The sequence below is a fragment of the Parasteatoda tepidariorum genome, chromosome 6 (assembly GCF_982258835.1).
Source record: "Parasteatoda tepidariorum strain Cologne lab strain chromosome 6, Ptep-v5.0, whole genome shotgun sequence".
Taxonomy (NCBI): domain Eukaryota; kingdom Metazoa; phylum Arthropoda; class Arachnida; order Araneae; family Theridiidae; genus Parasteatoda; species Parasteatoda tepidariorum.
The window spans coordinates 58,054,105-58,070,189 of NC_141760.1; the positions used below are offsets into that span (position 1 = coordinate 58,054,105).

The window sequence follows — 16,085 nt, forward strand, 5'->3', positions numbered from 1 at the left end:
CACATATAGTAATTTAACATAACTCATAAATACAAGGACATAAACTAAGCAAATTGATACACGTATTTTGTATCAACTTATAGAATTATTAATACAAAGTAATAAGCAAAATAGTTCCAATAGAAATATTTTATACAACTTGGAAGCAAATTCCTATTGTTTTATATTTCCAGAATAGAACAGAATATAATAATACAGAAGCTTCTTTGTGTTATAAATTAACATAGCTGTTAGTTTTTCTATTAATACCATACGCCATTTTTAATACCATATGCATATGACATATGTAAATACCATATGACATATTTAATTGCAAAAAAAATTATTATTGTAAGTTTTTTAACGGCAAATATGTTGATTTTAACTACGTTTATTTCGACCCTTGTTACGATGCGTAATGTTAGGAAAATAGATTACAAGATACTTGCATAATAAATAGGAAATTACATAAACCCACCATAATATTGTGTTACAAAATGTATTACATTCATGTATATTTGTAATTATACAAATGTATAATTAAAAATATGACTTGCATCCAAATTCTTACATCGAATTAAATTAATTCCATTTAGGTTTCAACAAAAAAAAAAAAATACTTTGAAAAATTCCCAAATTTCAAATTAAATTTATGATTTAATTTGCTGCTTCTAGTAGTAGAATGGTTTAAATGCATTTAACCTGAATGTATTTAACTAGTGTATCAACCCGTTACTTACAAGTAATAAGAGATGAAAACCAGAAATGGTGGCTTTAAAAATGTTAGAAGATTGAAACCGTTTTGTGCGGGGGTGTATGAATTGCCCATACGCATGCGTCTGAAATTTTTGTGCGCGGCGCAAGCGCTTTTCCTATCTTTTTCTGAGGGGGGAAGTAATAGGGGGAATCCGGCAACGTTCCAGCAGCCGGATAGCTGACGAAGAGCCGGACTAGCTGCGGAGGAATTCGAAGAGTGCGAGCGTGTGCGTGTGTGTGCCGGCCGCTCGAAGATCTGGCGGGCCCCCTCCCCCTACCGTGCGACTGCGCCCCATGAGAAAAGGGCCCACGACTGGAAGGGACTCCCCACCTGATAACTGGGTTCGGTGGGTGGGTGGGAATCTACCAAAAAATATCACTTACCTGGAAATTTGAGGTTGGATTTCATTGAGGAGAAGGAAGAGCCCATCATTGAAGAAGTGCAAGAGCAAGGGATCGTTAGAGGCAGCAGTTACTTAGATAAGGCATTCATTCACATGGAACTTATCATGCATAGCACACAACGAAAATATTTCGATAATTACAAATACTGCTTTCTTATCCCTATCCTCTAATGTAAAATTTTAGGTTATTTTATAGTACGTTTGGGTGTTCGCCAGTGCTGTGCTTAGAGAGTGTCTCTTATCTTTAGAAGAGGATCAAGTCAATATGGATAGTGCAATTTTTCCCTTCCTGCTTTTCGATACATTTTTCAGCAATTCTTTATTCTTGCCATATCATGCTGATAAGAACGTTTGACTGCTCTTAGAATCTATCCCTGAAATATCTTCTGGAAAAAAATAGCAAATGCATTGTTCTTCAGCAATTAAGTAGTTAAAATATTAATTTTTGCTCACTTCTCAATACATTTGTTTTGTTTTCTACATCCATTTGAAGAATTTTCTGTATAAAGATATATATCAGCTAGATCAAGTACCTTTTACGTAGTTATAGCATTTTTAGAAGAAGATAAATATCAAATGTGGCAACACACATATTTGTTGGAACAATTATGAGAATTATATCCTTAGCTTCTTAATGAATAGGCTATTTAAAACGCTTTGAAAAATTAAAACGCCTGTTGTCAAATACTTGCATTATGGTTACCTTTCTTTTTTACCAATGTGTTTTTTGATTTTTTTTAAAATGGATATAAACTTAACAATACCATTTCTAGACTGAATATTAATGACTACATCATAAACAAACCGACAAAAAAAAGCCACCAAAAGAGAATGCAGGAGGACAACTCCTCCGTTAGCCAACTCTTTGACTTGTTACTATTGATGAAATGCAGGTTTCGATATTTGAAGAAAAAATAAGCAGCTTATCCGCCTTCGCAGAATAAAAGCAGCGATAATTTTGTTCCTTACCCGGCAGCTCGGCAATGGGACGGTAACAACTTGTAGGTCATTTCGATGGTTGAAACAATCAGATAAATCGAATATAATAAAAGTTATTACAAATTGATTCCTGAGAAAACACTTCCACGATGTAATTTCATAATCAACCAGAGAAGTTCAAAAGTAATATTTTCGTTCACACGGTTCAGAAGTCTATAAGAACTTGAAATATTATAAAAATAAAATCCATTGTTCCGATAGCTGATAGTTTTTCGTTGAGCAACAGTTGATACGGATTGCAATTGAATGTGAAGATGGAGAACAGCATGATTTGCGCTCAGCTATTCTTATCTCTCATCATTCTATGTCTTCCATTAGGTGAGTATCTTTCAGTATAATATAATTTTCTATGCTAATAATCTGTGTTAAGACGGAATTGGATAGGATTTCAAGTCATTCTTACAAAAACGCAAAAATATATTTGAGAATTATACTTTTTCAAATATTACATAATCATTATATTTAATATGAAATTTACATTTTTATATGAAAATAAATTTTAATGTATTTCTTAAATTCAGTTGCATTATCAATTATATTGTATTTTTCAAATATAACAGATTTAATTGTAATTTTTCATGTATGCTTAAGAAATGATTCTTAAACCTTTTTAGCTAGAAACTGTATTTATATTTCTGAACTAATTATGCATCTAAAAGTGGATATTCAGTACTCCATTTAAATTTTTGGAATATTTTTTTCTTTTGAGTAAAGAAGAATTTGTTAATACATATATGGTTTGTGTCCCAGTAAAATTCTAGTTTCATTAAATGTTTAGTACGTTTCAGCCAAATTCCAGTTGAAATTTTTTCCATTGCCATATAATTTTTATGTAATTGTTATTAGTTTTCACTTTACTAATTGAAAATATCACCAATTGAATGTAACTAGTTTAAACATAATTAAACATGAGAAATTATATTAAAAATATTTAATTTTTTTAGAAAACACGTATGAAGAATATATAATTATATATTTATTCCAAAACATGAAAAAAATGAATATCCAAATGAAAATTCGAATATTCAAATAAACAAATGATTATACATAAAACAAAATTCATTTTAGAAGATGTCTATGTCTACAAAAAAATATCAGAAGATTTGTATGTGTAATGTGAAATGCAAAAAAAGTTTAATAAAATTCAAAAGTAAGTTAATCAAATACTTTATAATAGAAAACTAGCTCTATAATTTTTATGTAATTGTTATTAGTTTACACTTTACTGATTGAAAATATCTCCAATTAAATGTAAATAGTTTAAACATAATTAAGCATGAAAAATTATATTAAAAATATTTAATTTTTTTAGAAAACACTTATGAAGAATATATAATTATATATGTATTTCAAAACATGAAAAAAATTAATATCCAAGTGAAAATTCGAATATTCAAATGAACAAATGATTATACGTAAAGCAAAATTCGTGTTCAGAAGATTTCCATGTGTACAGAAGAATATCGCGTTCAGAAGAATATCAGAAGATTTGTATGTGTAATATCTATTGCAAAAAATTTTAAATAAAATTAAAAAGTAAGTTAATCAAATACTTTTTAATTAAAAACTTGCTCTATATTTCATTTTAAAAATTTCCAATGAATTTAAAAGAAATATTTGTAAAAAAGTATTTTAAAAAAATTAAAAAATATTAAAAATATTTTTTGTGTATGAGCAGAAATATATTTTTCTGATTACACTAAGAACGATGTGTATATAGTAGAAATATATAGTAGACTTATATAGTGAAAAAACGTCATAATTAATTAAGAAATTTGCATTGATTTAAAACAAACTTCATCAGGAGAAGCGATTGCTCAGTGGATAGAGCATTCACCTTCCTATGAAGTGAACCAGGTTCGAATCCCAGTCGATACGAATTCCGCATACGGCAAATGGAAGAAGGAAGTTCTATCTAACGAAATCTGCGATACAATATCATTGTTAATTAATAATTATATATTATCCTAATGGGATAAAGATGACAAAATGATTGAATATGTTATAAATAATCACATGGAAAAGTTCAGAGACAATATATCCTATAACCAAAATGTATTTACAGAAATTCTTGAAGATGGTGATACTGAAATTGATAAATACAAGCTGTGAAATGGCAAATAAGTTCAATATTATTAGTTTATCAATTATATATTTACATAAATCTCAGTTCATTCAAATAGGATTATGTATTTTTTTTAAAGTTTCATAATTATATTTTGTCTTCATTTCACAGGATAACTTTATAAATTCGTATGAAGCATTTTTTTTTAACTTTCGGTAAATATAGTCTCAAGAATTATTTTGCTCTGATATTTGCCGACCTGAAAATCTATTCCCTTAAGGCTACAGTGGACTTAAAAAATCACATTTTGGAATTTTTAACCAAATTTTCTGAAAATCGCAGAATAACTTATTTAGATTATAACAAAGAAATTCCTAAATTTTTTTTAAATTATCTTTTTAATTTTTTAAGTTATGAAACTTTTAACATTTAAAAGTTGTCAAATTTTAAAATGTTCAAGGCGGCTTCATTTTCAAAATTTTTCTTCGAAACTTTTTTATGTTGCTCGTTATAGACATAGAAACAAACGTATGCATTGAATTTGTGAGTAATTTTGATGGTTTAAGTAGCAGGAGATAATTTTTCATTACGTACAAAAATTTTGAAAAAAATTCTTTTTTCTGTTCTCAATTTCTTTCAAATACTAATTATTATAAAAAACAATGCATAGAACTACTTAATATATAATTAAGTAACTGTTGACATAGTTTCAAAACTGTATCTAGAAAATTAATGCTCCTGGAACGTTTGAAAGTTTCAAAAATTAGAAAAAAATCCATATTGAGAAAAAGTGATTTTTTGCTCAAAATTAATATTGTCTTTAAATTATTCTCCTATAATCAGTAGTAAATGTTTCATTATTTTATGACAAAAAGATATAACATGTTATTATTTCATTTATATTAGCTAATATAAGAAATAAATAATATGAATAAACCTTGCGAAGATAAAAATCAATTTTTACCATTTTAAGGGTCCACTGTAGCCTTAACAATTTAAATCATGTAGCCATTTCGTATTAAACACTTATAATATATTTGGGAATTTATTTATAAATACGAACTTTATACAATTTGGTTATCAGATCTTTAGTTAAGATAACCTATTACTCTAAAACCATCTAGAATTGAATAGCCCAGTTTTTCGTTCTAAAAATGGTTTCGTTTCTTTTTTTATTAAAATGAGAGACACTTTTCTTATAGTGAATAGATATTTTACTGAAATATATATATTTTCCATCCAGATCCAATAACTTATTCTATTTTTCCAGCAGTAGCATGATACCATGCTCATAAAATCTTTCTTTATTGCGAAGAAAATAAACTGATCCAATTAATTTTTGGCATCCTCAATTGAAGTAAAGCTTTACCCATCTAAAGGTTTTGTAGAGACCAGAACACTGCTGTAGTAAACCAATTTCCCGTTACCAGTGATGATTCGCTTCAAAAACAGATAATTTTCTTAACGTTTTGGCTCCATTAAGAAAATCAGAAACCCATATGTTGAGCTTTAAGATTAAATCTTAGGCTGTTCAAACAATCATGAATAGTCGAATTCGATAATTTTAAGCTCTTAGAAACCTCACTAGTTGTTATTCACTGGTTTGCAACAATTATGCTTTCATTATGTCTCATCAGCTTTCACTGTGGTTGAAAATCTTAATCACCAGGTCTTGTAAACAAGTTTTATCTCTGGAGTTCTGTCAATGCATCTTCTCCTTAAACCATTGGATAATTTTTTTCTTGTTTGAACAGCATTTTATACTCGAAAAAAGTACAAAATATACCCTATACTTTGTTGGACACCTCAAGAGGTTATAATTTATTATTTTTTTTTAAGAAACAATAATTAAGCTATTGGAATATAAGGTGTTTTTCAATAAAAAAAATAAACTTTAACATTAAAAACCTAAATATATAAAATTTATAATTACCTAACATATTAATAACAGTAAAGAATTACTTTTTTTCTACTTCATAAATGTAAAACTGTTACGTTCTTTATTTATTTAAAAAGCTTCAGAAACGTCCCAATTTATTTGATGAATGCCTCGTATCTGTAGTTGTTCTATTTTAGCGCCTATTCTTTTGTGAAACTCCTTCGATAAGAAGAATACTTGAGAATCGCGTGTTCTTTAAGGTACTTTTAAGTAAATTACTCGACCGTAACATGGCTTGGAAAAATTTATCTTCGTCACTCAATGATTATGGGCGGACAAGAACGAAGATATTTCATCGACTTCTGCTTCAGAAATCTCTATCTCCTCAACTCGCTTTTTTTTTAAAACAGAAAACCATTATGTATACCGTTTTATTGTGTGCTCAATATAACCATCACATTCATTTTTGAACTTTAAAATGTTTTGATAGTTAAAAAAAAAGACTGAAATAATGATAGATTAACATAGTATACTAAGTAATTCATAAAGATTATTTTTATTTGCGGAGGGGATTATATATGCCAAAAAGTATTGCAGTGAAGTAAATAAATAACATTAAATTCAAAATTCAATTTAATTTTGTGCATAGATTTTATGCATATTATTCTATATCCATATTTTTAAATAAGCAAATACACTGAGATAGAACATATAAATGCCATAAATATAATATGCAAAAACAAATGAATGCAAAGACATCTTCTACATCAATGACAGTTCGGATATTATTAACAATATTAAGTTCACATATTTATTTGGGTAAAATGAAATATTTTTTGAACTTGTTCAGATTTAGTTAAGCCAGCTTAAAATAAATGCCGTTTACGAACTTCCGATACGGAGTAGCATACATACAAATTCCCCGTGATAGAGCTTTAAAGAAACCTTTTTTTTAAAATCTAACATCAACTGTCCATATGAATGTAATTTTGAGTTAAAATATTACTCTATTTTATAATTAGGACATTGTAAAAGTAAAAAAAAATCAATATTTCACATAAATCAAGTTTTAACAATATACATTGTCAGTTGTTTCATTAAAAAACTAAGGACACCGAATAAAAATCTTGAGTTTCATACTCATATTCCACATTTATTATTAAAAAAAAATATGCAAAAAATATTTAAAAAATGGTTAAAATTAAAACTTGCATTTAATACAAATTATTAAAAATGGGAATATAAGAAGTGATTTTTTGAAAAAGAAGTCAAAAACAAATTTGAAAATAATAAAAAGAAGATAAACTATTTGCACTAGCGAATGTTAGTTCGAAATAGGCTTTGAATTTGTTTAAATGCAAAACTTATAAATTAAACTTAAAGTTTGTGTCATTGACGAGATGCACTTTTAAATCAACTGTCAATTAAAAACAAAATTAACCATTCATGAAACGGTAACCAATATAAATATTTTAACTTTAATTTTTCCTCCTCATTTGCATTATCTACATTTGTACATAAGACATTCAATTCAAATTAGCAAATTCAAAGCAAAACCAACCGATTGAAACCTAAAATATAATGCGACTACTGAATGATATAATGATAAACCGACAAGATACAAAGATGCCAACTGCTCATGTTTTAACAAAATATTTGATAAAGTGGTAGAGAACTATACACTAACGCTCTCAGATTTTCAGTTAATTTTACCAACATTTTAAAATTCTCATCACGAATTAACTGTAACAAAGCGGCATTTCATATGAGCCTTTGAATTATTTCGAAGTAGCAGCGGAGAAAGCTTCCATAAATCGAATTTACTAAAGCAAACATCTCGCATCAAAACATAAATTTTGCAACCGCTAGAAAATATGTATCCATAAAGTGACGCACGTTGACATCTCTGGTGATATAATGTGAAAATAAAAGCAGGAATTGATACTTAGATTTGACGTGTATTAAATTTGCCGGTATAATTTATTTAACAATGGCTTTTTTTTCCTAAAGATTGAAAAACATAAAATTAGTGAAACACAGTTACTTATTCTCCTAAACATAAACATACATTTAAAATAGGCAAAAAATAATTATTTTAGTTATGTTTCTCCACTATTACTATGTTACCCAACAACTTTTTTATCAATTCAATTGTATACTGAAAAAATACCTTTCAGTTAAAAAAAAATCCAAAATGCATTATGTCTTAGAAGAATATAAAATATAATAATAAAATAAAGAATCAGAAATAAAATAATTTAATCTTTTAATTTCCGGCAATTATAATTCTGAACAGTCAAAATTAGTTATTTTATAACTATTTTTCATACTTTCTTAACTTTAAAAATTACTGTTTTTTAAGGCTTTTCCTCTCTAGGTATAACAGATATATTAATTAGTATTCCAAAATAAATATTTTTGGAATATTCTGCTTCAAATATTGATCAATACAGTATATATTGAATACTTGATGCTTGAAATTGTATTTCAAATGAAAAAAAAACGCTTTACAGATATTCATCTCGTAAAAAGAATGCAAAGCTGGGTTGAAAATGGTATGAAGCATTTTTAAGTACATAAAGTAGAATACTAAACTAAATCTAAAATTCTAAATTAAGTTTTTATATGTATTACATTTTATTTATTAAATTTGCAATTGATAATTTTTTAAAAATTAATCACATTTTTCAACCTTGCAACACGCAGAATCTATTCTGAATCTGCCTTGTATGAATATGTATAATAACAGCATATAAAATAAAATTAAAAATTAACAATACATGAAACGAAAATGCCAGCTAATCAAAAATTTTAATCTAAAATTAACTTTTAAAGAAAACTTATTTTTAGAAAAAATAGCTTGAATCTAAGTTAAAAACGATATGTAAATATTACTTATAATCAGTCCTGAACATATTTAATCATTAAAATTAGATAGCAGATTATCTTTAAAATAAACAATGATTCTAATTTACAAAATTTGCAAACTTAAAATGAGAAGATGTTAAAATAAAATCATTTTTAAAGCTATATAAATATATGCTAAAAATAAAAGGATTTTTTTTAAATGCTGTGAACGTTGATATTTTATTTATACAAAAGTTTACTTTTGTCTTTAAATATCAATAACGTACGAAAAATTAACGTAAAATGTAAAAGAAAAGAAAAAATTTAAAAAAAAATTTAATACATATTAAAAACATAAAATTATAACATAATACATAACATAACACATAAAATTATGAATCTGAGAACATATTAACTTTAATTTAAACATCTTAGTTTAATAACATTGAAAAACATTTATTTTAAAATTTTACTGTACATTTATTATTAAAATCTCTAAAAGCCTTTATTGCTTAAGTAAATACATTAAATAAAATAATGACAAGACAAATAAAAGACAATGACATAACAAGAACAAAGATTTTCCACGTTGCATTTGCATAATTCAGTCCAATTTAGACATCCCTCGCTCGTCCGTCATAAAAGAAAAAGAATTCCCTAGATCTATGCCATTTTATTTTTACTTTCATTTTCCCTACATCTTCTAATGAGATATGGACTACCATGACATAGTTCCCTGGAGAAGTTATGTACTGTGCATACAACACTGATTATTTCGCTGTAAGCAAAGAATTGTGTTTTCAGTCCTAGATCTGCTCCTAGATCATTTCTGTTTATTTAATGTTTATTTTTATTCATAAATATGAACTTTGCATGCCATACACATTATCCTTTTTACGACTCTCAATAAAATGTTAGTTGTGATCGTTTATCATACTTTTTTATTTTGAAAAAAGAGGATTTAGAATGCATAAAGAAATCGTAGTATCTTTCTATTTTCAATGACATTGTTTTGCATTGCTTTTTTTCTGGATAAGGAAAATATATAAATGTATACTTTCACTACCTTCTAATTTGATAAAGGAGCTTTCTGTCCTGTTTTTATAAGCGTTGCTACATAAAAGCAAAATGAAATATTTTGTTGTCATGTCTTATCTCAAATTTTGCTCACATATATTTTTAGTAAATGTTCTTCATTTTTGGAGTTAAATATATGGGAAAGCAAATACACTCAAATATTTTGCTGAGGAAAATTTATTAAAATTTATAAGTATTTTTTATAATATTCAATACATTGGTTTAAAGACACTTTAAAATACTGTTACTGAATATGTAAAGAAGCGATACAAGCTGCTAAGTTGCTAGAAATTTTTGCCCTTTTATTTCTGAAGCTGAAAAATTAAATTATTAAAAATGCATTAACATTATTTTTATTAATTTATTAAAATATAACATTTCAACTAATTATTATTTAAATATTACTTATTTACTAAAATTAAATATTAATAAAATTTATTTTCTATAAAAATTAATTTTTAATAAAATTTTAAATTAAAAATATAAATTAAAATTTATTAATTTATTAAGAATATTACCCTCCAAATAAGTCTCTTGAATAAGGTGAAGTAACCTTAATAACCGTCTGGATAATTTATTTGCATAAGAAAAGAGCAATAAATTGATTGAACAATTGAAGATTAAAAGAAAGTCATTTCCAAAATAAAGCATTAACTAATACCAGAAACGCACTAATTTAGAATTAAATAGAATATGGAATAATTCCGACTAATCTAAAATCTAGGACAATAAAGTGCCGATATTATCATTAAGCTAATTATTTTATTTTTAGCCAATATCATCTTATTCTGCTATTAAGGTGGACGTTCTTATAATATGAAAACACTTTTTTTCTGAAACAATTGCGATTAAAACATAATAATTACTGTTATTTCTTTTTCCTTTTCTTCCTATTATTATACCTATTGTACATGTATTGTGTATCCGGTGCAAATTATTGGAAATTGGTCGAAATTACAAAACTTAAAAGCAGCACAAAGATATTATAAAAATAAAAATTTTGAAAAATCTCCCAATTCTAGAAGAGGTGTAATATCAGTTCTTTTCAAGGTAATAGCAAAACATATTAAATACGTAAGCTCAAAATATAAATCAATCTTTAAAAAAATTTATATTTATCGTGCCATTTAATTTCTAACCTTTTTATTTTTTATGCCCCTTTTTTTACCTTTCAATTACTGAAATCGGGTAACAAAACTTGTCTTTCTCAATCTCCCAACTTTCATAAGGCCATCTACTGAGCAGACTACCTGATTTAATTTACAATGCCATTGCTTGTAACAGTCTCTGTGCTTTCAGCTCAACGAGGAAAATGTTAATTTGTCACAGGTCTATTCAAATCACTAGATAAAAAGGATGAGATTTTCCAATAAAAAACGCGTTTTCTTCCGAAATAGTATATCATATTGGGTTCGTGTGGTATTACACGATACACTGAGAAAAAAGTATGAAAAATATGTATAAAGTCGAAACTACCAAATAGGGTTAATTTTGCCCTGCATCTGTGGGATCATCGAAAATCTCAGAAATTTTTTCCGAAGAGTTTTGGTAATTATTTTGTAAAAATAGCGATAAAATACCGTATTGTAATATGTGATAAAATTCGGTACATTAACAAAATTTGAAAATTTCATCAAGACACCTTTGAGCATGGCATAAAAGCCATTTAGTCTGTAAAATTTACTTTTCACTTTTATACTTTTTTCTAAATATGCAGTAATAAAAACAATAAACTTGAAAACCGGAATTTCCGGTGAATCGTTTCCAGGGGAACGGAAATCTTACCGAATGAATGGTTTAAATTCCGTATATTTTGGTTTTTAATAACAATATTATTATTTTTTTCATCAGAAATTTCATTATTTCCCAGTATAGTTATTTTAACAGAATTTTTTTCTCCGTCTAGGAACTAAGTATGCAAAGAGTAACAATTCACAAATTTAAAGGTTAAATTTAAATTTATTCGACAATTTTATGACAAAAAAGAATGCTTGGAACACGACGATATATAATCGCATTTGACTAAAAAGTAAAATATTTTGCTGAAGAACTTAATTAATCAGTGGAGAGTTTTTAAACAACATCCTTACTCGCATTAAAGCCAATAACAATTAAATCTTATAAATAATAAGGAATTCAAAAGAATTAATGTGTAAGGAATCATTGGCCAAATTAATCAATTGCTATTATGTCTCTGCCCATTAAATATTCTCATATATTCACGACGCATGCTTTGTTGTAAAGGACTCGCAAATATAGAAATACACAATCAAAAATACACCATTGGATTCGCATGATTGTATTACTATACTTGTGCATAATAATCAAAGTTATAAATTATTTCGGCCAAAATTAGCTAGAATTCTCAGTTTGGCATTTAATTTTGGACAAATTAAATCCCATTCCTACTTTAAGAGAAAGAGTTCATTACTTGGTATTAGTTCCGAAAATTAGAAATAAATGCCGTTTTTTATGTTAGTGTTTAATTTATGCTAGAAAAATATTAATTAAAATTCGCAACCTGATTCATAATATAATTCTCTGCTATCTAAACCCATGTAATTGTGCGGTTATTAAAGAGATCAGTTTAATTATTCGAAATATGGTTGAATTTATTTTAATTTCTACTCTTCGACTCGAATCCATTTAATTTGATACATTTAAGCAGTTATAAATATGAATGATTAAAGATATTTTCTCGATTTTGTGATTGTAAGTGAGGGTGTTATATTATTGTCCCAAAAAAGATTTTTTTAAAAATTTACTATTTTACAATTTTACTATTAAATTGGGTTATTTTTTAATAATATCAATGCAAGTTCGGTACAATATGAACCAGATCTGATAGACCTAATTGTATTATTCAGTTTGTTACTAATTCAGCAAAATTGAAGCAATGAGTCGAAATCAAAAGTTGTGGTATCTAGGTTGACACCTTCTAACGAAATGATGTAAATCTAATTAAGTAGAAAACTGTGTTATTCCTAAAATGAAATACATTTCTAAACATAAAAAGGAAATTATATATTTTCTTCTGAAGACTCAAAGAATCTCAAGTCACAATGGAGACTAAATAAATAAAAATGAAAATTCCCAGGAGACAATCACCACCATTAATATTTATTTTCAAAATCCCTACTAACATACATTAAAATGATTTAATTGAGAGTCGCAAGTGTTTTTTTAAATAAAGGGACAAAACGTATTCAGAATTTGACGAACCTTAATCCAGTTCAATCAAAGCAAAAAAGTTCAAAATAAAAGTCACAGGTCGACGTTCAATTCACTAAACATCGACAATGTAGCTTTTTGACTTCTCACATAACCTGTTAAAAGACTTGAAAGCAAGTAAAACTTAACTTGTAAAATAATTAAAAAAGCACCTTATATCAATTTATGCTCGTTTTAACAATTTTAAGTACAATTTAGGCAAATTTTATTGAGAAAAGTCTATTTTTTTTAAATCTTTACTTAAAAAATAAAATTAATCTCTTCTCCATATAATTTACTTTTCGGCTCATATCGGCCTGAATGGTTCGTAAACTTAGTGAATGCAGTCAGAAATATAATGTCAATCTAATAACAATTTATACCGCTAAGACTATCAAAAAATAGAAAAACCCTTTAAAGTAAAAATTCATTTACTGCAAGCCGACATACATCATAAACACATGTAACTAAAATTGAAGGTAATATCTCAAACAAAATAACCTTTAATAAATTAAAACTTTTTTTTCTCCATCCCCCAATCAAGCTTTCTTGTCTAACTCCGGAAGTGGTTAAAGCAAATGCAAGGTATGTAATGAGCGGAACAAGACTTATAAGTTCTTTTAAACGAGTTATTTTTTAAGGTTATTAATAAAAGTATGGAAGAGGTTGATTGCTTAAAAAAGATAGATATGGCGTTCTTTAAATGATAATCTTTAATGACATGAAATTTTTCAATGGCGAGCAGCAAGCTAATGCATTTCTTTTTCAGAGTCAAAGTAATAATTAGTGTCAGAATTCATTTTCCAGAACGTATATCAAAATGAAATTTAAAGGATTTATTTCAGGAAAAAAATGACTTGCCGGAACAAGTTATTAAAATGCATCAATTAATTAAATTTGGTAAAAAATTCCACGTTGTTTGTGATTCATTAAATAATCAAATATGAAACTAATCAAACATGCGGAAATTATTATAAATTGCACCTCATTAAAAAGCAGTTTTAATAGAAAAAAAAAGTTTTCGGAAATTCAAAGAAAAGGTAATATTTTGCCTTATTTTCTTGGTTGTTTTTAAGGGAAAATGTCAGGAAAATTGATGCATATTTATAATTAAATACACTAAATTCTTTTTGATACTTAAATTTATTTATCTCTGGAACTGAGGAAATATTTCTAAATATTTAACACAATCGTTTAGTTTTTGAAAGTTGATTTCAGTTAAATATATAATGAAATATACAAATTATATAAGATGAATTCCTATTAATAATGTATACAATATTTTCTATATAATCAAAAATATTTATTAGTTAAGTTATTTACGCAACAGCCAGGTGCATTAAGAAAAAGGTACGTTCAAACCTACCAGAGTATGATAAAATTTACTTCTATGGGAGTACCAAAAAGTTCGATAATTTTTACTGAAAAGCTTTAGTAAATGTGGTAAAAATTTGTTATTTTATCAGGATATCATTAAATCCATTTATTTGAAAGAATTTGCTATTTAGTTTCGTATTTTTACTAAATGAATGGTATTAAAAATATGAAATTTGAAAAACAAGTATTTTCGGTAAAAAATTACCAGACTAACTGAAAAATAAAGACATGAATGTTAGTTTTATTAACCAGAATTGTGCTTTTTTTTTTACTAAATATGTGGTACCTTACGGTATTTTTACCAATTTCAACCAGTTGCTTATAGAAATTGCAAGGTGCAAATTCGTTACTATTAACTTTTTTAGTAATGATACATTTGTACACTAAAACTCTATAGATAATGGTAATTTCTTTACTATAACTGTATACATGATATTTTTGTGCTATAACTATACATATAATAGTTTTTTTTACCACAATTGACTGTTAGAATTGCCATTCTAAAATTTCAGTGAATATTCAGCAGCATTATCTACTACTAACTAACGTTAAGTCTATAGTAAAGAATACTTTTTTACATTAATGGTTATGAAACTGATTTCATCTAACATGATTAAAAAAACAATAAATACAAAAATTATATGTCTTTTTAACCATTTACAACTAGCTCATTTTCAAGAGACATTTAACATTTAACTGGACATTCACAAAAAAAGTTAACTGGACATTGGACCTAGGCTTTTCGATAGGTAAAGAGTATTGGTTATTGTTGATTTGTGTTTGATCAAATTAACCCCGAAATGTGATTTAATTAGTTTATCTAATTGCTTCACCTGTAGTAAGAGATGGGAGATACTCTACTTTTTTATGTTAAGCAATTTTATAGTGCTGCCATCTATGCGTGAATAAGAGTATCGGATTCTCATAATAAAGAGTCATAAAGTGGGGAGTGCAGGACACTAGAAACTCTTCATGTGTTAAGGAAAATGGATGAAATATTCCGGTGTCAACGCTGGGACTCGGACCCCCATCCTGTCGGTCATGAGATTGTCAGTTTACCCCAACTATGTACCTATCCCTAATATTTACCTAGCTGCAAGGAACTTAAGGATTTCTTTAGGTGGGCCTAATTGGTGCGATAAAATTTAATTGTACAGTTTAATTGAGTAGAAAAGCATTTTAAATGCTACTTTAAATATTATACATAATTAACTTTTTTAAATCGTAATAAAAAAGTCAATTTAAATCAAAAAATTAAAATGAAATAAATAGTAAATTAATTACAGTATTACAAGGTAAGCAATAATATAGACTAGTTGTAAGTATGTTTAAATTTTATTAACGGAGTTGAAAATGTTGTTTCAAAATTTCAGATATTTGTGTTCCCATAATTTATATAGGAATCTTAATTATTTTATCTAGTTGATTTAGTTTATAATAGAATTACAAAATCACATTTTTTTTTCAATTTATTTGAATTCAAAATATTAAG

At 26.8% G+C, this 16,085-nt stretch overlaps 1 protein-coding gene across 11 annotated transcripts in view; it reads left to right on the plus strand.

Annotated features, from left to right (window-relative positions):
- The first annotated feature begins 844 nt into the window (after positions 1-844).
- The window catches only part of LOC107447394 (neuronal acetylcholine receptor subunit alpha-7-like), a 414,295-nt gene continuing 399,054 nt past the window's right edge, over positions 845-16,085 (plus strand). For 8 of the 11 annotated variants that reach the window (XM_087165901.1, XM_087165900.1, XM_071178633.2 and 5 more), the window contains exon 1: positions 880-2,456. In XM_087165901.1, coding sequence (XP_087022027.1) covers positions 2,393-2,456 — 64 coding nt within the window. In that variant the 5' untranslated portion in view covers positions 880-2,392. Of the gene's footprint in view, positions 2,457-16,085 lie in introns of all 11 variants that reach the window. The other 3 variants (XM_087165899.1, XM_071178631.2, XM_071178635.2) reach the window with 2 other exon arrangements.